This window comes from Gadus morhua, chromosome 15 (assembly GCF_902167405.1).
Source record: "Gadus morhua chromosome 15, gadMor3.0, whole genome shotgun sequence".
Lineage (NCBI taxonomy): Eukaryota > Metazoa > Chordata > Actinopteri > Gadiformes > Gadidae > Gadus > Gadus morhua.
The window spans coordinates 8,293,740-8,314,770 of NC_044062.1; the positions used below are offsets into that span (position 1 = coordinate 8,293,740).

General features: G+C 48.1%; 1 protein-coding gene across 16 annotated transcripts in view; it reads left to right on the forward strand.

The window, feature by feature from the left end:
- The window catches only part of lrrfip2 (leucine rich repeat (in FLII) interacting protein 2), a 36,980-nt gene extending 15,970 nt beyond the window's left edge, over positions 1-21,010 (forward strand). For 5 of the 16 annotated variants that reach the window (XM_030378849.1, XM_030378853.1, XM_030378855.1 and 2 more), the window contains 11 exons: positions 13,371-13,502; positions 14,263-14,334; positions 15,792-15,962; positions 16,309-16,401; positions 16,811-16,903; positions 17,969-18,076; positions 18,421-18,556; positions 18,793-18,963; positions 19,351-19,430; positions 19,527-19,631; positions 20,072-20,222. In XM_030378849.1, coding sequence (XP_030234709.1) covers positions 13,371-13,502; positions 14,263-14,334; positions 15,792-15,962; positions 16,309-16,401; positions 16,811-16,903; positions 17,969-18,076; positions 18,421-18,556; positions 18,793-18,963; positions 19,351-19,430; positions 19,527-19,631; positions 20,072-20,182 — 1,272 coding nt within the window. In that variant the 3' untranslated portion in view covers positions 20,183-20,222. Of the gene's footprint in view, positions 1-13,370; positions 13,503-14,262; positions 14,335-15,791; positions 15,963-16,308; positions 16,402-16,810; positions 16,904-17,968; positions 18,077-18,420; positions 18,557-18,792; positions 18,964-19,350; positions 19,431-19,526; positions 19,632-20,071 lie in introns of all 16 variants that reach the window. The other 11 variants (XM_030378854.1, XM_030378861.1, XM_030378850.1 and 8 more) reach the window with 6 other exon arrangements.
- The last annotated feature ends 21 nt before the right edge of the window (positions 21,011-21,031 follow it).

Here is a 21,031-nt window from a genome sequence, read left to right on the forward strand (position 1 = left end):
AGCGCCACCTAGTGGCCGGCGTGTCTGGATTTTGTTATCTGAGTAGCGGTGCCGGACCTGGATCTAGTCATGCAATTGGCGTGTCGGCACCATTTACGGTTTGGGCTGTGGGCCCACTTTTAGCGCGGGAAGTATAATAACTAGAACTGCAAGCAGTTATGCAGGGGTCCAAGAAGTGTGCATTTCGCCGGCACAACGCGACAAGAAATGTGCGTTTCGCCGGCACAACGCGAAGCATGTGTTCAAAACGCTACCCTGAACCTGTGGATACAAAGGATTTGACTGTGGTAGGAGTAGCGAGAAGTCAGTGTAGCGTATTCGCGGCGAAATTTTGTAGAAGATATACAATTTCCTCTTTTATTGCGCCCCCTAATGGCGAAATTTTCCGTTTTTTTTATCGAACGACATAAATGTTAGCACCAACATGTGTGTAAAATTTGGACTCGATCCGATGTCTAATTTTGGATTTCTTTGGATTTTTGATATTCCACGTCTAATTTAGCTAATAAACCAATATTCAAAACGCTACCGTTTCGTCGTCAAAGGTCGCATCAAAAAAGTGTTTCGTGCATTCTGTGCGTGTGCGTCTGAAGATGTCGTGTGCAAAGTTTGGTGTCGATTGGTCAAGAAATGTGGGAGGAGTAGCGAAAAAACAGTTTTGCGGTTTTCGCGATTTAGCGAAAAATATTCCTAGACGCAAATGGGCGTGGCCTAGGCCAAAAGATGCAGCAGACTCCAGTGCATCTGTGTGTACAAGTTTTTGGACTCTGGGAGGTTCGGTGTGGGAGTTATAGCCGCAAACGCGTATTCCTTGGTATAGCGCCACCTAGTGGCCGGCGGGTCTGGATTTTGTTATCTGAGTAGCGGTGCCGATTCTGGATCTAGTCATGCAATTGGCGCGTGTGCACCATTTACGGTTTGGGCTGTGGTTCCACTTTCACCGCGGGAAGTATAATAAAAATCCTTACAAAAACAATAGGGATCCAACCTGTTGGCTTGGACCCCTAACTAGAACTGCAAGCAGTTATGCAGGGGTCCAAGAAGTGTGCATTTCGCCGGCACAACGCGACAAGAAATGTGCGTTTCGCCGGCAGAACGCGAAGCATGTGTTTAAAACGCTACCCTGAACCTGTGGATACAAAGGATTTGACTGTGGTAGGAGTAGCGAGAAGTCAGTGTTGCGTTTTCGCGGCGAAATTCTGTAGAAGATATACAATTCCCTCGTTTATGGCGCCCCCTAAAGGCGAATTTTTCCGAATTTTTTATCGAACGACGTTAAGGTTAACACCAACATGTGTGTAAAATGTGGACTCGATCTGATGTCTAATTTTGGATTTCTTTGGATTTTTGATATTCCACGTCTAATTTAGCTAATAAACCAATATTCAAAACGCTACCGTTTCGTCGTCAAAGGTCGCATCAAAAAAGTGTTTCATGCATTATTTGCGTGTGCGTCTGAAGATGTTGTGTGCAAAGTTTGGTGTTGATTGGTCGAGAAATGTGGGAGGAGTAGCGAAAAAACAGTTTTGCGGTTTTCGCGATTTTGCGAAAAATATTCCTAGACGCAAATGGGCGTGGCCTATGCCAAAAGATGCGGCAGACTCCAGTGAATCTGTGTGTCTAACTCTTCTGACTGTGGGAGGTTCGGTGTGGGAGTTATAGCCCCAAACAAGTTTTCTTTGGTATAGCGCCACCTAGTGGCCAGCATGTCTGGATTTTGTCGTCTGCCGTCACCTCACGGACCTGGATCTAGTCATGTAATTGGCTTGTGTGCACCATTTACGGTTTGGGCTGTAGTACCACTTCTAACGAAGGAAGTATAATAAAAATCCTTACAAAAACAATAGGGATCCAACCTGTTGGCTTGGACCCCTAATAACTAGAACTGCAAGCAGTTATGCAGGGGTCCAAGAAGTGTGCATTTCGCCGGCACAACGCGACAAGAAATGTGCGTTTCGCCGGCACAAAGCGAAGCATGTGTTCAAAACGCTACCCTGAACCTGTGGATACAAAGGATTTGACTGTGGTAGGAGTAGCGAGAAGTTAGTGTAGCGTTTTCGCGGCAAAATTTTGTAGAAGATATACAATTTCCTCGTTTATTGCGCCCCCTAATGGCGAAATTTTCCGAAATTTTTATCGAACGACATAAAGGTTAGCACCAACATGTGTGTAAAACTTGGAGTCGATCCGATGTGTAATTTTGAATTTTTCGGGATTTTGGATATTCCACGTCTTATTTAGCTAATAAACCAATATTCAAAACGCTACCGTTTCGTCGTCAAAGGTCGCATCAAAAAAGTGTTTCCTGCATTCTTTGCGCGTGCGTCTGAAGATGTCGTGTGCAAAGTTTGGTGTCGATTGGTCAAGAAATGTGGGAGGAGTAGGGAAAAAGCATTTTTGCGGTTTTCGCGATTTTGCGAAAAAAAATTATAGACGCAAATGGGCGTGGCCTATGCCAAAAGATGCAGCAGACTCCAGTGAATCTGTGCGTACAAGTTTTTGAATGTGGGAGATTCGGTGTGGGAGTTATAGCCCCAAACGCGTCTGTCCTTGGTATAGCGCCACCTAGTGGCCGGGGCGTCTGGATTTGGTTATCTGAGTAGCGGTGCCGGACCTGGATCTAGTCATGCAATTGGCGCGTGTGCACCATTTACGGTTTGGGCTGTAGTCCCACAAGTACGGGGGGAAGAATAATAATAATAGGAAAAATCCTTACAAAAACAATAGGGATCCAACCTGTTGGCTTGGACCCCTAACTAGAACTGCAAGCAGTTATGCAGGGGTCCAAGAAGTGTGCATTTCGCCGGCACAACGCGACAAGAAATGTGCGTTTCGCCGGCACAAAGCGAAGCATGTGTTCAAAACGCTACCCTGAACCTGTGGATACAAAGGATTTGACTGTGGTAGGAGTAGCGAGAAGTCAGTGTAGCGTTTTCGCGGCGAAATTTTGTAGAAGATATACAATTTCCTCGTTTATTGCGCCCCCTAATGGCGAAATTTTCCGATTTTTTTATCGAACGACATTAACGTTAACACCAACATGTGTGTAAAATTTGGCCTCGATCCGATGTCTAATTTTGGATTTCTTTGGATTTTTGATATTTCACGTCTAATTTAGCTAATAAACCAATATTCAAAACGATACCGTTTCGTCGTCAAAGGTCGCATCAAAAAAGTGTTTTCATGCATTCTTTGCGTGTGCGTGTGAAGATGTCGTGTGCAAAGTTTGGTGTCGATTGGTCAAGAAATGTGGGAGGAGTAGGGAAAAAACAGTTTTGCGGTTTTCGCGATTTTGCGAAAAAAAATTCTAGACGCAAATGGGCGTGGCCTATGCCAAAAGATGCAGCAGACTCCAGTGAATATGTGCGTACAAGGTTTTGAATGTGGGAGCTTCGGTGTGGGAGTTATAGCCCCAAACGCGTCTTTCCTTGGTATAGCGCCACCTAGTGGCCGGCGTGTCTGGATTTTGTTATCTGAGTAGCGGTGCCGGACCTGGATCTAATCATGCAATTGGCGTGTCGGCACCATTTACGGTTTGGGCTGTGGGCCCACTTTTAGCGCGGGAAGTATAATAAAAACAAGAAATGTGCGTTTCGCCGGCACAACGCGAAGCATGTGTTCAAAACGCTACCCTGAACCTGTGGATACAAAGGATTTGACTGTGGTAGGAGTAGCGAGAAGTCAGTGTAGCGTTTTCGCGGCGAAATTTTGCAGACGATATACAATTTCCTCGTTTATTGCGCCCCCTAATGGCGAATTTTTCCGAATTTTTTATCGAACGACGTTAAGGTTAACACCAACATGTGTGTAAAATTTGGACTCGACCCGATGTCTAATTTTGGATTTCTTTGGATTTTTGATATTCCACGTCTAATTTAGCTAATAAACCAATATTCAAAACGCTACCGTTTCGTCGTCAAAGGTCGCATCAAAAAAGTGTTTCGTGCATTCTTTGCGTGTGCGTCTGAAGATGCCGTGTGCAAAGTTTGGTGTTGATTGGTCGAGAAATGTGGAAGGAGTAGCGAAAAAACAGTTTTGCGGTTTTCGCGATTTTGCGAAAAATATTTCTAGACGCAAATGGGCGTGGCCTAGGCCAAAAGATGCAGCAGACTCCAGTGAATATGTGTGTACAAGGTTTTGAATGTGGGAGGTTCGGTGTGGGAGTTATAGCCCCTAACGCGTCTGTCCTTGGTATAGCGCCACCTAGTGGCCGGCGTGTCTGGATTTTGTTATCTGAGTAGCGGTGCCGGACCTGGATCAAGTCATGCAATTGGCGTGTCGGCACCATTTACGGTTTGGGCTGTGGTACCACATTTAGCGCAGGAATAATAACTAGAACTGCAAGCAGTTATGCAGGGGTCCAAGAAGTGTGCATTTCGCCGGCACAACGCGACAAGAAATGTGCGTTTCGCCGGCACAACGCGAAGCATGTGTTCAAAACGCTACCCTGAACCTGTGGATACAAAGGATTTGACTGTGGTAGGAGTAGCGAGAAGTCAGTGTAGCGTATTCGCGGCGAAATTTTGTAGAAGATATACAATTTCCTCTTTTATTGCGCCCCCTAATGGCGAAATTTTCCGTTTTTTTTATCGAACGACATAAATGTTAGCACCAACATGTGTGTAAAATTTGGACTCGATCCGATGTCTAATTTTGGATTTCTTTGGATTTTTGATATTCCACGTCTAATTTAGCTAATAAACCAATATTCAAAACGCTACCGTTTCGTCGTCAAAGGTCGCATCAAAAAAGTGTTTCGTGCATTCTGTGCGTGTGCGTCTGAAGATGTCGTGTGCAAAGTTTGGTGTCGATTGGTCAAGAAATGTGGGAGGAGTAGCGAAAAAACAGTTTTGCGGTTTTCGCGATTTAGCGAAAAATATTCCTAGACGCAAATGGGCGTGGCCTAGGCCAAAAGATGCAGCAGACTCCAGTGCATCTGTGTGTACAAGTTTTTGGACTCTGGGAGGTTCGGTGTGGGAGTTATAGCCGCAAACGCGTATTCCTTGGTATAGCGCCACCTAGTGGCCGGCGTGTCTGGATTTTGTTATCTGAGTAGCGGTGCCGATTCTGGATCTAGTCATGCAATTGGCGCGTGTGCACCATTTACGGTTTGGGCTGTGGTTCCACTTTCACCGCGGGAAGTATAATAAAAATCCTTACAAAAACAATAGGGATCCAACCTGTTGGCTTGGACCCCTAACTAGAACTGCAAGCAGTTATGCAGGGGTCCAAGAAGTGTGCATTTCGCCGGCACAACGCGACAAGAAATGTGCATTTCGCCGGCACAACGCGAAGCAAGTATTCAAAACGCTACCGTGAACAACATGTGGATATAAAGGTTTTGACTGTGGGAGCTTCGGTGTGGGAGTTATAGCCTAAAACGCGTTTTCAGAACATTCCATGGCCAAATAGGAGATAGACAATGTCGTCGTTTTTTGGCGCCGCCCTGTGGCAAAATTTTCCAAAGAGAATTATCCTTTGCCAAATAACTCCCGCCCACATTAATAATTCTCGGCCATATTTTCTATATAGGCTCGGGTTTGCCCCTTGATGGTTTCCCTTGAGTTTGAAGAACATTCCTTTGGCCAATTAGAAGATATACAATTTCCTCGTTTATTGCGCCCCCTGAGGGCGTAATTTTCCGAATTTTTTATCGAACGCCGTTAAGGTTAGCACCAACATGTGTGTAAAATTTGGACTCGTTCCGATGTCTAATTTTGGATTTCTTTGGATTTTTGATTTTCCACGTCTAATTTAGCTCATAAACCAATATTCAAAATGCTACCGTTTCGTCGTCAAAGGTCGCATCAAAAAAGTGTTTCGTGCATTCTTTGCGTGTGCGTCTGAAGATGTCGTGTGCAAAGTTTTGTGTCAATTGGTCGGGAAATGTGGGAGGAGTAGCGAAAAAACAGTTTTGCGGTTTTCGCGATTTTGCGAAAAAAAATTATAGACGCAAATGGGCGTGGCCTATGCCAAAAGATGCAGCAGACTCCAGTGAATATGTGGGTACAAGTTTTTGACTGTGGGAGGTTCGGTGTGGGAGTTATAGCCCCAAACGCGTTTTCCCTTGGTATAGCGCCACCTAGTGTTCGGCGTGTCTGGATTTTGTCGTCTGCTTAGAACTCAGGGACCTGGATCTAGTCATGCAATTGGCGTGTCGGCACCATTTACGGTTTGGGCTGTGGGCACACTTTTAGGATTAGCACGTCGGAATAATAATAATAATCCTTACAAAAACAATAGGGATCCAACCTGTTGGCTTGGACCCCTAATAAGAAAAATCCTTACAAAAACAATAGGGATCCAACCTGTTGGCTTGGACCCCTAATTATGCAGGGGTCCAAGAAGTGTGCATTTCGCCGGCACAACGCGACAAGAAATGTGCGTTTCGCCGGCACAACGCGAAGCATGTGTTCAAAACGCTACCCTGAACCTGTGGATACAAAGGATTTGACTGTGGTAGGTGTAGCGAGAAGTCAGTGTAGCGTTTTCGCGGCTAAATTTTGTAGAAGATATACAATTTCCTCGTTTATGGCGCCCCCTAATGGCGAAATTTTCCGAAATTTTTATCGTACGGCATTAAGGTTAGCACCAACATGTGTGTACAATTTGGACTCGTTCCGATGTCTAATTTTGGATTTCTTTGGATTTTTGATATTCCACGTCTAATTTAGCTAATAAACCAATATTCAAAACGCTACAGTTTCGTCGTCAAAGGTCGCATCAAAAAAGTGTTTCATGCATTCTTTGCGTGTGCGTCTGAAGATGTTGTGTGCAAAGTTTGGTGTCGATTGGTCAAGAAATGTGGGAGGACTAGGGAAAAAACAGTTTTGCGGTTTTCGCGATTTTGCGAAAAAAAATTCCAGACGCAAATGGGCGTGGCCTATGCCAAAAGATGCAGCAGACTCCAGTGAATATGTGTGTACAAGGTTTTGAATGTGGGAGGTTCGGTGTGGGAGTTATAGCCCCAAACGCGTATTCCTTGGTATAGCGCCACCTAGTGGCCGGCGTGTCTGGATTTTGTCGTCTGCCTAGAACTCAGGGACCTGGATCTAGTCATGCAATTGGCGTGTCGTCACCATTTACGGTTTGGGCTGTGGGCCCACTTCTAGGGGGGAATAATAATAACTAGAACTGCAAGCAGTTATGCAGGGGTCCAAGAAGTGTGCATTTCGCCGGCACAACGCGACAAGAAATGTGCGTTTCACCGGCAGAACGCGAAGCAAGTATTCAAAACACTACCGTGAACAACATGTGGATATAAAGGTTTTGACTGTGGGAGGTTCGGTGTGGGAGTTATAGCCCAAAACGCGTTTTCAGAACATTCCATTGGCGATTAGGAGATGTATTATTTCGTCGTTTTTTTGCGCCCTCTTGTGGCGAAATTTTGCAAAGACAATTTTCCTTTTCCAAATAACTCCCGCCCACATTAATAATTCTTGACCATAATTTTTATATAGACTCGGGTTTGCCCCTTGATGGTTTCCTCATAGTTTGAAGAACATTCCTTTGGCCAATTAGAAGATATACAATTTCAACATTTATGGCGCCCCCTAATGGCGACATTTTCCGAAATTTTTATCGTACGACATTAAGGTTAGCACCAACATGTGTGTAAAATTTGGACTCGTTCCGATGTCTAATTTTGGATTTCTTTGGATTTTTGATTTTCCACGTCTAATTTAGCTCATAAACCAATATTCAAAACGCTACCGTTTCGTCGTCGAAGGTTGGATCAAAAAAGTGTTCCAGCGTTCTTTGCGTGTGCGTCTGAAGATGCCGTGTGCAAAGTTTGGTGTCGATTGGTCAAGAAATGTGGGAGGAGTAGGGAAAAAACTGTTTTGCGGTTTTCACGATTTTGCGAAAAAAAATTCTAGACGCAAATGGGCGTGGCCTATGCCAAAAGATGCAGCAGACTCCAGTGAATATGTGCGTACAAGTTTTTGACTGTGGGAGGTTCGGTGTGGGAGTTATAGCCCCAAACGCGTATTCCTTGGTATAGCGCCACCTAGTGGCCGGCATGTCTGGATTTTGTCGTCTGCGTAGTCCCCACGGATCTGGATCTAGTCATGCAATTGGCGTGTCGGCACCATTTACGGTTTGGGCTGTGGGCACACTTTTAGGGAGGTAAGTATAATAATAATAATAACTAGAACTGCAAGCAGTTATGCAGGGGTCCAAGAAGTGTGCATTTCGCCAGCACAACGCGACAAGAAATGTGCGTTTCGCCGGCACAACGCGAAGCATGTGTTGAAAACGCTACCCTGAACCTGTGGATACATAGGATTTGACTGTGGTAGGAGTAGCGAGAAGTCAGTGTAGCGTTTTCGCGGCGAAAATTTGTAGAAGATATACAATTTCCTCGTTTATTGCGCCCCCTAATGGCGAATTTTTCCGATTTTTTTATCGAACGACGGTAAGGTTAACACCAACATGTGTGTAAAATTTGGACTCGATCCGATGTCTAATTTTGGATTTCTTTGGATTTTTGATATTCCACGTCTAATTTAGCTAATAAACCAATATTCAAAACGCTACCGTTTCGTCGTCAAAAGTCGCATCAAAAAACTGTCTGAGGGTTTCTTTGCGTGTGCGTCTGAAGATGCCGTGTGCAAAGTTTGGTGTTGATTGGTCGAGAAATGTGGGAGGAGTAGCGAAAAAACAGTTTTGCGGTTTTCGCGATTTTGCGAAAAAAAATTCTAGACGCAAATGGGCGTGGCCTATGCCAAAAGATGCAACAGACTCCAGTGAATCTGTGTGTACAAGTTTTTGGACTGTGGGAGGTTCGATGTGGGAGTTATAGCCCCAAACGCGTATTCCTTGGTATAGCGCCACCTAGTGGCCGGCGTGTCTGGATTTTGTCGTCTGCATAGTCCGAAGAGATCTGGATCTAGTCATGCAATTGGCGTGTCGGCACCATTTACGGTTTGGGCTGTGGTCCCACTTTTAGGGAGGTAAGTATAATAGGAAAAATCCTTACAAAAACAATAGGGATCCAACCTGTTGGCTTGGACCCCTAATAAACACTACAAAAACAATAGGGATCCAACCTGTTGGCTTGGACCCCTAACTAGAACTGCAAGCAGTTATGCAGGGGTCCAAGAAGTGTGCATTTCGCCGGCACAACGCGACAAGAAATGTGCGTTTCGCCGGCACAACGCGAAGCATGTGTTGAAAACGCTACCCTGAACCTGTGGATATAAAGGTTTTGACTGTGGGAGCTTCGGTGTGGGAGTTATAGCCTAAAACGCGTTTTCAGAACATTGGCCAAATAGGAGATGGACAATGTCGTCGTTTTTTGGCGCCGCCCTGTGGCGAAATTTTCCAAGGACAATTTTCCTTTGCCAAATAACTCCCGCCCACATTAATAATTCTTGGCCATATTTTCTATATAGACTCGGGTTTGCCCCTTGATGGTTTCCCTTGAGTTTGAAGAACATTCCTTTGGCCAATTAGAAGATATACAATTTACTCGTTTATTGCGCCCCCTAATGGCGAAATTTTCCGAAATTTTTATCGAACGACATTAAGGTTAGCACCAACATGTTTGTAAAATTTGGACTCGATCCGATGTCTCATTTTGGATTTCTTTGGATTTTTGCTATTCCACGTCTAATTTAGCTAATAAACCAATATTCAAAACGCTACCGTTTCGTCGTCGAAGGTCGGATCAAAAAAGTGTTTCATGCATTCTTTGCGTGTGTGTCTGAAGATGTCGTGTGCAAAGTTTGGTGTCGATTGGTCAAGAAATGTGGGAGGAGTAGGGAAAAAACAGTTTTGCGGTTTTCGCGATTTTGCGAAAAAAAATTCTAGACGCAAATGGGCGTGGCCTATGCCAAAAGATGCAGCAGACTCCAGTGAATATGTGTGTACAAGGTTTTGAATGTTGGAGGTTCGGTGTGTGAGTTATAGCCCCAAACGCGTCTTTCCTTGGTATAGCGCCACCTAGTGGCCGGCGTGTCTGGATTTTGTTATCTGAGTAGCGGTGCCGGACCTGGATCTAGTCATGCAATTGGCGTGTCGGCACCATTTACGGTTTGGGCTGTGGGCCCACTTTTAGCGCGGGAAGTATAATAACTAGAACTGCAAGCAGTTATGCAGGGGTCCAAGAAGTGTGCATTTCGCCGGCACAACGCTATAAGAAATGTGCATTTCGCCGGCACAACGCGAAGCAAGTATTCAAAACGCTACCGTGAACAACATGTGGATATAAGGGTTTTGACTGTGGGAGCTTCGGTGTGGGAGTTATAGCCTGAAACGCGTTTTCAGAACATTCCATTGGCCAAATAGGAGATAGACAATGTCGTCGTTTTTTGGCGCCGCCCTGTGGCGAAATTTTCCAAAGACAATTTTCCTTTGCCAAATAACTCCCGCCCATATTAATAATTCTTGGCTATATTTTCTATATAGACTCGGGTTTGCCCCTTGATGGTTTCCCTTGAGTTTGAAGAACATTCCTTTGGCCAATTAGAAGATATACAATTTCCTCGTTTATTGCGCCCCCTAATGGCGAAATTTTCCAAAATTTTTATCGAACGTCATTAAGGTTAGCACCAACATGTCTGTAAAATTTGGACTCGTTCCGAAGTCTAATTTTGGATTTCTTTGGATTTTTGATTTTCCACGTCTAATTTAGCTCATAAACCAATATTCAAAACGCTACCGTTTCGTCGTCGAAGGTCCGATCAAAAAAGTGTCTATCAATTCTTTGCGTTTGCGTCTGAAGATGCCGTGTGCAAAGTTTGGTGTCGATTGGTCAAGAAATGTGGGAGGAGTAGGGAGAAAACTGTTTTGCGGTTTTCGCGATTTAGCGAAAAAAAATTATGGACGCAAATGGGCGTGGCCTATGCCAAAAGATGCAGCAGACTCCAGTGAATATGTGTGTACAAGGTTTTGAATGTGGGAGGTTCGGTGCGGGAGTTATAGCCCCAAACGCGTCTTTCCTTGGTATAGCGCCACCTAGTGGCCGGCGTGTCTGGATTTTGTCGTCTGCCTAGAACTCAGGGACCTGGATCTAGTCATGCAATTGGCGTGTCGGCACCATTTACGGTTTGGGCTGTGGGCACACTTTTAGGTGCTGGAATAATAATAAGAAAAATCCTTACAAAAACAATAGGGATCCAACCTGTTGGCTTGGACCCCTAATAATAAAAATCCTTACAAAAACAATAGGGATCCAACCTGTTGGCTTGGACCCCTAACTAGAACTGCAAGCAGTTATGCAGGGGTCCAAGAAGTGTGCATTTCGCCGGCACAACGCGACAAGAAATGTGCGTTTCGCCGGCACAACACGAAGCATGTGTGCAAAACGCTACCCTGAACCTGTGGATACAAAGGATTTGACTGTGGTAGGAGTAGCGAGAAGTCAGTGCAGCGTTTTCGCGGCGAAATTTTGTAGAAGATATACAATTTCCTCGTTTATGGCGCCCCCTAATGGCGAAATTTTCCGATTTTTTTTTTGAACGTCCTTAAGGTTAGCACCGACATGTGTGTACAATTTGGACTCGATACGATATCTACTTTTGGATTTTTTTTGATTTTTGATTTTCCACGTCTAATTTAGCTAATAAACCAATATTCAAAACGCTACCGTTTCGTCGTCGAAGGACGGATCAAAAAAGTGTTTCATGCATTCTTTGCGTGTGCGTCTGACGATGTTGTGTGCAAAGTTTGGTGTTGATCGGGCGAGAAATGTGGGAGGAGTAGCGAAAAAACAGATTTACGGTTTTCGCGATTTTGCGAAAAAAAATTCTAGACGCAAATGGGCGTGGCCTAGGCCAAAAGATGCAGCAGACTCCAGTGCATCTGTGTGTACAAGTTTTTGAATGTGGGAGTTTCGGTGTGGGAGTTATAGCCCCAAACGCGTATTCCTTGGTATAGCGCCACCTAGTGGCCGGCGTGTCTGGTTTTTGTCGTCTGCCGTCACCTCACGGACCTGGATCTAGTCATGTAATTGGCGTGTGTGCACCATTTACGGTTTGGGCTGTAGTACCACTTTTAGCTGCTGGAATAATAAGAAAAATCCTTACAAAAACAATAGGGATCCAACCTGTTGGCTTGGACCCCTAAAAATCCTTACAAAAACAATAGGGATCCAACCTGTTGGCTTGGACCCCTAAAAAATCCTTACAAAAACAATAGGGATCCAACCTGTTGGCTTGGACCCCTAATAAGAAAAATCCTTACAAAAACAATAGGGATCCAACCTGTTGGCTTGGACCCCTAATAATAGGAAAAATCCTTACAAAAACAATAGGGATCCAACCTGTTGGCTTGGACCCCTAATAAAAATCCTTACAAAAACAATAGGGATCCAACCTGTTGGCTTGGACCCCTAACTAGAACTGCAAGCAGTAATGCAGGGGTCCAAGAAGTGTGCATTTCGCCGGCACAACGCGACAAGAAATGTGCGTTTCGCCGGCACAACGCGAAGCATGTGTTCAAAACGCTACCCTGAACCTGTGGATACAAAGGATTTGACTGTGGTAGGAGTAGCGAGAAGTCAGTGTAGCGTTTTCGCGGCGAAATTTTGCAGACGATATACAATTTCCTCGTTTATTGCGCCCCCTAATGGCGAATTTTTCCGAATTTTTTATCGAACGACGTTAAGGTTAACACCAACATGTGTGTAAAATTTGGACTCGACCCGATGTCTAATTTTGGATTTCTTTGGATTTTTGATATTCCACGTCTAATTTAGCTAATAAACCAATATTCAAAACGCTACCGTTTCGTCGTCAAAGGTCGCATCAAAAAAGTGTTTCGTGCATTCTTTGCGTGTGCGTCTGAAGATGTCGTGTGCAAAGTTTGGTGTTGATTGGTCGAGAAATGTGGAAGGAGTAGCGAAAAAACAGTTTTGCGGTTTTCGCGATTTTGCGAAAAATATTCCTAGACGCAAATGGGCGTGGCCTAGGCCAAAAGATGCAGCAGACTCCAGTGCATCTGTGTGTACAAGTTTTTGGACTCTGAGAGGTTCGGTGTGGGAGTTATAGCCCCAAACGCGTATTCCTTGGTATAGCGCCACCTAGGGACCGGCGTGTCTGGATTTTGTCGTCTGCGTAGTCCGAAGAGATCTGGATCTAGTCATGCAATTGGCTTGTCGGCACCATTTACGGTTTGGGCTGTAGTACCACTTTTAGGGAGGTAAGAATAATAGGAATAATCCTTACAAAAACAATAGGGATCCAACCTGTTGGCTTGGACCCCTAATAAAAATCCTTACAAAAACAATAGGGATCCAACCTGTTGGCTTGGACCCCTAAAAACTAAAACAGTGGTAATATGTATGTATATTGATGATGTGTATAGTTGATTCATTTCCTGTGTGCCTTTCTAACCCCCCCCCCCCCCCCCCTCTCGTGTTCCCCCAGCCTTCGTCGCGGTGCGCGACCCCCAGCCTCTCGGCCGCCACCCTGGCCTCGCTGGGGGGCACGTCGTCCCGGCGGGGCAGCGTGGAGGCGGGCGCCGTGGTCGACCCCGACGCCAGTATGAGCGAGCTCCGGGTAAGGTGGCCGCGCCCTCCGACGCACCCCCGGGTTACGGTCGTCTTTAGTGGCACTGCACAGAGAAGAAAAAGCGCAGTTCAGCAGCAAAAGTAATGCAATACAAGTAGTAATGTGCAGAATGAGGTATGATGTGAACACGGTGGATACACAGTGGACCTTGTTTGGTCATTGTAATATACTTCTACCCCTTCTACTGTACTACTAGAATACTACTCCCCGCTTCAAGGATTTAGACTTATTCACCTTGACCATGTTCTGGCATTGTAATATAATGATTTTGTTTCAATGCTAACCAATGACTGTTGCAGGCCGTCAATGGGCTGTTTATTTCATGCAATCAAAGTTCCAGACTTTAAGTCAACATGAACTAATCAAATGGTAGAATGAAGTCACTCAACGTATCCGACTTTCCTTTTTAAAGTGTGTCGCGTTGAGCTAGGGGAGCATGCCGCCTTCACTGGGCTACGGGTCTGCACTAATGCGTACCTGGGTCCGCGACCTCGCCGTCTTCCTCCTGCGTTGGAAGCCTCCCGTGCCCACTGAGGCCGTCCGCCACGCTGCTGTTTCCTCTGTGTGTTCGTAGTGGCCCCATAACCGTTCCTCCCTGTCAGAGCAAGTGCTCTCGTGTCCGGGGATCAATGTGTTGAAGACGGTACTGGCTCTCCTTCCTCTGCCTGGTCGTATTCAAGCCTCTCTCCTTCCCTCCCTCTCTCCTCCTCCTGCTCCTCGTCCGCCACCTCTCCCGTCTGCCCGCCAGGATATCTATGAGCTAAAGGACCAGATTCAGGATGTAGAGGGGAGATACATGCAGGGCCTTAAGGAGCTGAAGGTAGTCGGGACGCGATCCCTCCAGCATGTGTTTTCTGTGTAGAACCCTCTAATGGCCTCCCGCTTCCAACCTCTCTACTCTACAACCCCTGCACACGTTTCCCTCCCAACCCCTCAGACTGTGAACCTTGACCTCTACTGCCCCCCCCCCCCCCAGTCTGTGAATGGCCTGGCTTCCCTTTGGTCCTCACTTTGCATGATCTTCCTAACCTGCGTCTGAGTGTATAAACCGAAAGCAGAAGTCCTAATGATGCTGTGAGCCGAGGAACCGACGACTGGCGTTCTCACCCCTGTTGAATGACGTGTGAAGTGAAGCTTCTTATCACAGCGACTGACTCACGGTCCGCACCTCCCAGGGTCACCACCCACCAGCGTTTTGACTCTCCCTTTGTCTCACCTGTGTTTACTGTTGAATGAGCGTTCAAAGGTTAACCCTCTATAGTAAGTGCACTTATATGTCTTGTTACTTGGTAGACCAGGGTAGTGGACTCGCACACCTGACACCCGAGTCCTGTACTTGTACTTGGTAGAGCACAGCCGGGGGTGGGACTCTAGCGTCTCGCCTCAATGGTTTCTTTCCCCCTTTCCTCCACCACTACCACTGCACCACCACCACCACCACCTTTTTCACTCGGTTCTCTGTTGGCCTGGTTCTATCCCACATGGAGAGGGCATGAGTGGGTCTGCTTGGGATGGACTGATGGGGAAAAAGAACCACTTCTCATAGAGAACTGAAAAACTCCCTCCACCCCCTCCCATAGACACTATTAATGAAGAGGTGGAGCTTCCAGGTTCAGGAGGTTTGGAGCCCCCCCCCCCCCCTTCACAGGAACTAAAGAATGTGTGGGGAGGGGGAAATGCCTCAGATCCGCTCTGAATCTGGACCTCCCCCGTCTGGTTTAACCTACGACCCTCTGTCTAAACTCGTCGTTGACAGCACACCTGGCCCCCCCCCTCCACCTCCTCCAACCCCTCACCCTCCTCCACCCAACCCTCCACCTCCTCCAACCCCTCACCCTCCTCCACCCAACCCTCCACCTCCTCCAACCTCCACCTCCTCCACCCCACCCTCCACCTCCTCCAACCTCCACCTCCTCCACCCCACCCTCCTCCTCCACCCCACCCTCCTCCTCCACCCAACCCTCCACCTCCCCCATCTCACTCCACCCTCCACCTCCTCCACCCGACCTGACCCCACCCTCCTCCTCCCCCACACTCTTCCTCCTCCACGCCACCCTCCTCCTCCTCCCCCACCCCACCCTCCACCTCCTCCTCCACCCCGACCCACCAACCACCTCCTCCCCCACCCAACCTACACCTCCTCCACCCCACCCTCCTCCTTCTCCACCCCACCCTCCAGCTCCTCCTCCCCCCCACTCTCCACCTCCCTCACCCTCCTCTGCGGCCAGGTGAGCTGCAACACCCCCCCGCTCCGCCTAACCTCTCCCTTCCCCCCAGGAGTCTCTGTCGGAGGTGGAGGAGAAGTACAAGAAGGCCATGGTGTCCAACGCCCAGCTGGACAACGACAAGGCCAACCTCATCTACCAGGTGGACACGCTGAAGGACGTGGTGGAGGAGATGGAGGAGCAGACCTCCGAGATGAAGAGGGAGCTGGAGGACAAGTCCAAGGTACGAGGCATCGCCCCGAGGCGTGAGAAGGCCCTCCCCTCCTGGGGGGCCCCAGAGCCAACCAACGTTGCCGTGCCAACCAACTGATGCCAACCAACTGGCGTCAGTTGTAATAATTGTCATACGTTTCACATGTCATATATGTCACATAACATGTTACACATGTCATGTGTCACATGACGCGTTATACACGTCATATATGTAAAATGACACGTTATACATGTCATATGTGTAACATGACTCGTTAGACATGTCACACCGCCCGCTGTGACCTGTGGCTGTGCGCCTAGCCCCGCTGGCCAGACCCACAGCCTCCTCTGTGCTCAACCTCCTACTCCTCCCACAGGAGCTGGAGCGGCAGAAGCACACGTGTAACGTCCTGCAGCACAAGCAGGACGAGCTGAAGGAGGGCATCCGCCAGCGGGACGAGCTGATCGAGGTACGACCGCCGGGGACAGGAGCCGCGCAGGGGCGTGAGACGGGTGGACGGGCCACAGGGCTGCCCTGCCCGGAGATGCTCAGGCCCAGGCCTCTCACCCACCCCTCTCTGTTTAGGTCCCTTCTACCTCCTCTGGCCTCCCTACTTCTATCTCAACTGATTTCCATGTTCAGTCCTTCCATGTTCAGACTTTGCCATCTAAAACTCTTTCCCAAGTGAACCAGTTTCCCCATCTCCACCCCTCTCCATCTCTCTCTGTCTCTCTCCCACCCCTCGGTGTCCTCTCCTCCTCCTCTGTGTTTGATGGTTTCATTCTGTTCCTCCTGGTGCGGTGCCGCTGTGTCTGTGACGACGTGTTCCTCCTCCTCTTCTCTCTACGCCCCCCCCACCCCCCGCCTCTCCTCTCCAGACGAGCCAGCAAACGCAGGCTAAGTTAGATACGTTGACCAGGGAGGTGTTTGACCTGCAGGAGACCATAAACTGGAAGGACAAAAAGATCGGGGTAGGAGGCTCCTCCGGGGCCGCACTCCCCCCCCCCCCCCCCCCCCCAGTAGAGAGGCCGCAGTCGGCTTGTAACCGCATGGAGGACGGGCCACCAGGACGGACGGGGGTCTCCTCCCCCTGGTTGCCTGTTCCGTTGACCCATGCTTGATGAACCCCCGCTTGGACACGCGTGTGCTTACATTGCGCTTGAGCCAACGTAAAGCTAGTGCATCCCGTTTGTAAAACACAAGCACAGCGTGCTTATAAGAACCATCACCCATCACTCCTCATCGATGAACTATCCATCACGCCAAACCGTAGGTTTGCCGAGGATTGATTGATGAGAAGGGAAGTCATCAAGTCTGTCCAATCGGATGGATGCGTTTTTTTTTAATAATAATTAACGCTGGAATGCATTCACGCGCACACATTCAGGGTCTAGTGGATGTCACGCCTGAGAGAGGGCGATGGACCAGATCTCATACTGCTGGTGCACCACGAACACCCTTAGTCACCAGCCTGTAGTCAGACACCCCCCCCACTTTGTTTTGATTGCTGTGTAAATAGTTAACATTGCATCGCTCACATCCCTAAACAGATAGGTTTGGATTTTGGCTTCAAAACATTTTTTGTGGATGGAAATAATTTGGTACGGAAGCAAGAGACCGTCTGTGTGTACATTAGGAACGTTAATCCACTTTAAAAGCATCTTGAGGTCTCATGCACGATAAACTCAAACATCTTAACAGAGTGTGATTTCCACGGCATGGAGGACTTGAGCTTCTCTCTCTATTTTAAAGTCCTGCCTGAGACCATCAGTTCCTGTGTAGTTTAGTTTTCTGCACCTCCCTCTTGCAACCCTTCCTATGATCCTGTCTTCCAACGTCTGGCATGCTCACGCTGTCTCTCCTCTGTGTGTGTCCGGTGTGTTGCACGCTGTTGCCATCGGCCCTGCATGCACACACACTGTGGAGCTGTCAGTCCATTCTTGTCCATCCAACTTTTTCTCCTGCTTCTCTTCTTCTCTTGTCTCTCTCTCGTCTCTCCTCCGTCTCCTGCTCTGGCCCCCGGTGCCCCTGGCCAGGCACTGGAGAGGCAGAAAGAATACTTTGATTGCATTAGGAATGAGAGAGATGAGCTCAGAGATGAGCTGGCTGACATCAAGGCCACGGCCAAGACCAAGGCGGGACAGGTAGGTCCACCCCCCCACCCCCCCCCCGACCCACCCCAGAGTGACTGCTACTCTGTGCAGCATCCGGAGGGGCTGGTCCACACACAACACAGGGTACCGCCTCTTGTGTGCGGGCCGAAGGCCACTCGTGCCGCCTAATCAGTGTCTGTTAAGTGCAGAACTCTTATGTTTGACAAACACAGTGAACCGATTAGGTGACCAGTATTTGTGTTTGACCTACAAAGAAACGCTCATGTTTTAAGGGCATCCGTCTTCCCGATTGTTTACCCAACGATGGATCCCAGGAGAGGAGAGCAGTGCAGTCATAGTTCTCCATTTCTCCTTCGCCTTCCTTCTCTCCCCAGAAACACGGGCTGGTGATCCTGCCCGAGGGCACGCCCAACGGGGACTACCACCACGAGGCCAACCACGCCCCCGGGCTCACGCTGGTGTCGCAGGAGGCCGCGCAGCTGCTGGAGTCTGCAGGAGAAGGGCCACTAGGTGAGTGGGGAGAGCCCGAGGGAAGAGCCTGAGTCCTCCTCAGAGAGGTGGAGGTAGAGACAACCCAGAGCTGGCTGGCTCTCTGGTGCTTTGTTTAGATTGCTGTGTAAATAGTTCACATTGCATACATTCCCTGCACAGTTTGCTTATGTACGATTCACGTACGTTTAACTAATTCATATGTTTTAACCTCTGTGTATAACCGCATATTAATGCTATAACCGGTCTCGTTTCAGACGTCAGGCTACGCAAGCAGGCGGAGGAGAAGGAAGAGCTGCTGGCCCAGATCAGGAGGCTGAAGATGCAGGTGGAGGACGAGAGGCAGAAGCATGCCAAGATGGACGGCACGTCCACCGACGGGGAGCGGATGGAGAACGGGACGGACCTGCACATCATCGAGATGCAGAGTGAGTAGACTTTCTGACTTGAGCTGTTCCGATACCATTTTCTCCTTCCCGATACCGATTTCCGCTTCCTGAACTTGAGTATCGGCCTCTAGCATTGTAACTACTAACAGCACTTGTTCGTATAGAAGGGTTCTCTTACGGTGACGGCAATGTAGATTTGGTTCACTTACTGTCTACAGTTTCTTCTAGTTAAGCGTGAGCATCAATGTTTTTCCGACTTGGTAGCTCGAACGCACGCAGATGACTCGTTTCCCATTCCGACTTTCCACCTCGGACCATTAACGAACGCAGCACAACACCGTAGTTTTTTTGATGTGCTGTTTGTGATGAGTCTTCCCACACGTGGCTGATGATTTTTTTCTGTGTGTGTGTGTGTGATCTCTACAGGGGATGCAAACCGACAGGTCAGCGAATACAAGTTCAAGCTCTCGAAGGCGGAACAGGAAATGGGTACAATGGAACAAAACGTGAGTAGTGGAGAATACCTTTCAGCAGCTCGTACACGTGGTTAGACAAGGGTGTAGGACTGCTGCTCACTCGCCCCTTAACTTCCCCTCATGCAGGTCAACAGACTAGAAGGACAGGTGGCTCGGTACAAGGCATCGGCCGACAACTCTGAGAAGGTGGAAGACGAGCTGAAGGTGGAGAAGAGGAAACTCCAGAGAGAGGTGAGAGGGTTCGCCAGTCCCGTTTCCCCCAATGGCTGAGCAACATTGGGCTCTTCTATTCTGACCGACTCCACATAGGGCGGCATGTGGCTCAGGAGGTAGAGCGGGTCGGCTGGTAACAGGAAGGTTGCTAGTTTGATCCCCAGCTCCTCCTAGCTGAGTGTCGAGGTGTCCCTGAGCAAGACGCCTCACCCTGACTGCTCCTGACGAGCTGGCTGCTTGGTTGACATCGCTGCTGGTGTCTGCATGAATGTATGAATCAATGGGTGAATGTGTGCATGAATGTGTCTGTGAATGGTTGAATGTGTGCATGAATGGGTGAATGTTAGGTAAACTTGTAAAGCACTTTGAGTGGCCACTGGTTAGAAAAGCGCAGTGTAAATGCAGTCCATTCACCATCTCATCCTCCCTGTGTTTCCCCCCCCCCCCCCCCCCCCCAGCTGCGCACGGCCCTGGACAAGAACGAGGAGATGGAAATGACCAACAGCCACCTGGTGAAGCGGCTGGAGAAGATGAAGGCCAACAGGAACGCACTGCTGGCCCAGCAATGAACACGCCCCCCCCCCCCCCCCCCTGCGCCCCCCCCCCCCCCTGCGGCCCTCCCCGACGCCGCTGCGGCCTCGGCACCACAGAAGCCCTTAAAACTCGCACCTCAGAACTTTATCGATTTGCGTCTGGAGCACACTTCCCTTTCTCGGCTAAAACACTTAAACGTAGCTAACCAAATAAAAGGGGAGGAGAGAAAAAAGAAAAAGGAAATAAGACATTTGTAGCACAGGCGGGAGACTAAACTGTGTTTTTGTTTTTTAAATTGGCGGCACGCGCCCGTTCTGTCCGGCCCGCTGCTCTGCTCTCCGGAGAAACGCCTCGGCAATGTATGGAAACCCACGGGTTTTCTGGGAGATATGAGGACGTTTCCCGAATCGCTACTTTAAAAAGTTTTAAAGTTCTTCAACGCTTGGTACCACATCGTGATATTCAGGAGGCCTCGAGGCGTCTCATTGGCTGTTGCTTTGTCCCTTTTGATGAGTTGCATGAATGGGTCTCATGATGGTTTTAATAGGTTCAACTCTGATGGCTGGTCTGCCCCCCCCCCCCCTGTACATCCCAACCCCCCTGCCCCGCGTCTCCCTCCCACCAGTCAAGTGCCTTCTCACACCTTGGAGACTTACCCTTCTGAACCGTTCAACTATAAACACTGATCTTTTTTTTTTTTAACAGGTACAAAATCATGTATTTCAACAGTGCTGCAGTCCTTTATTTGAGAATATATGTAGAACCAAATTTGTCTTCTGCGGTTTTCATTGATTCTTTTTTTTTCTTTTCAAATATTTAAAAGATTTTTCTTGAAATAAATGTGTAATTTACAAAGCTGTATATACGCCATGCATCTTTGTTCA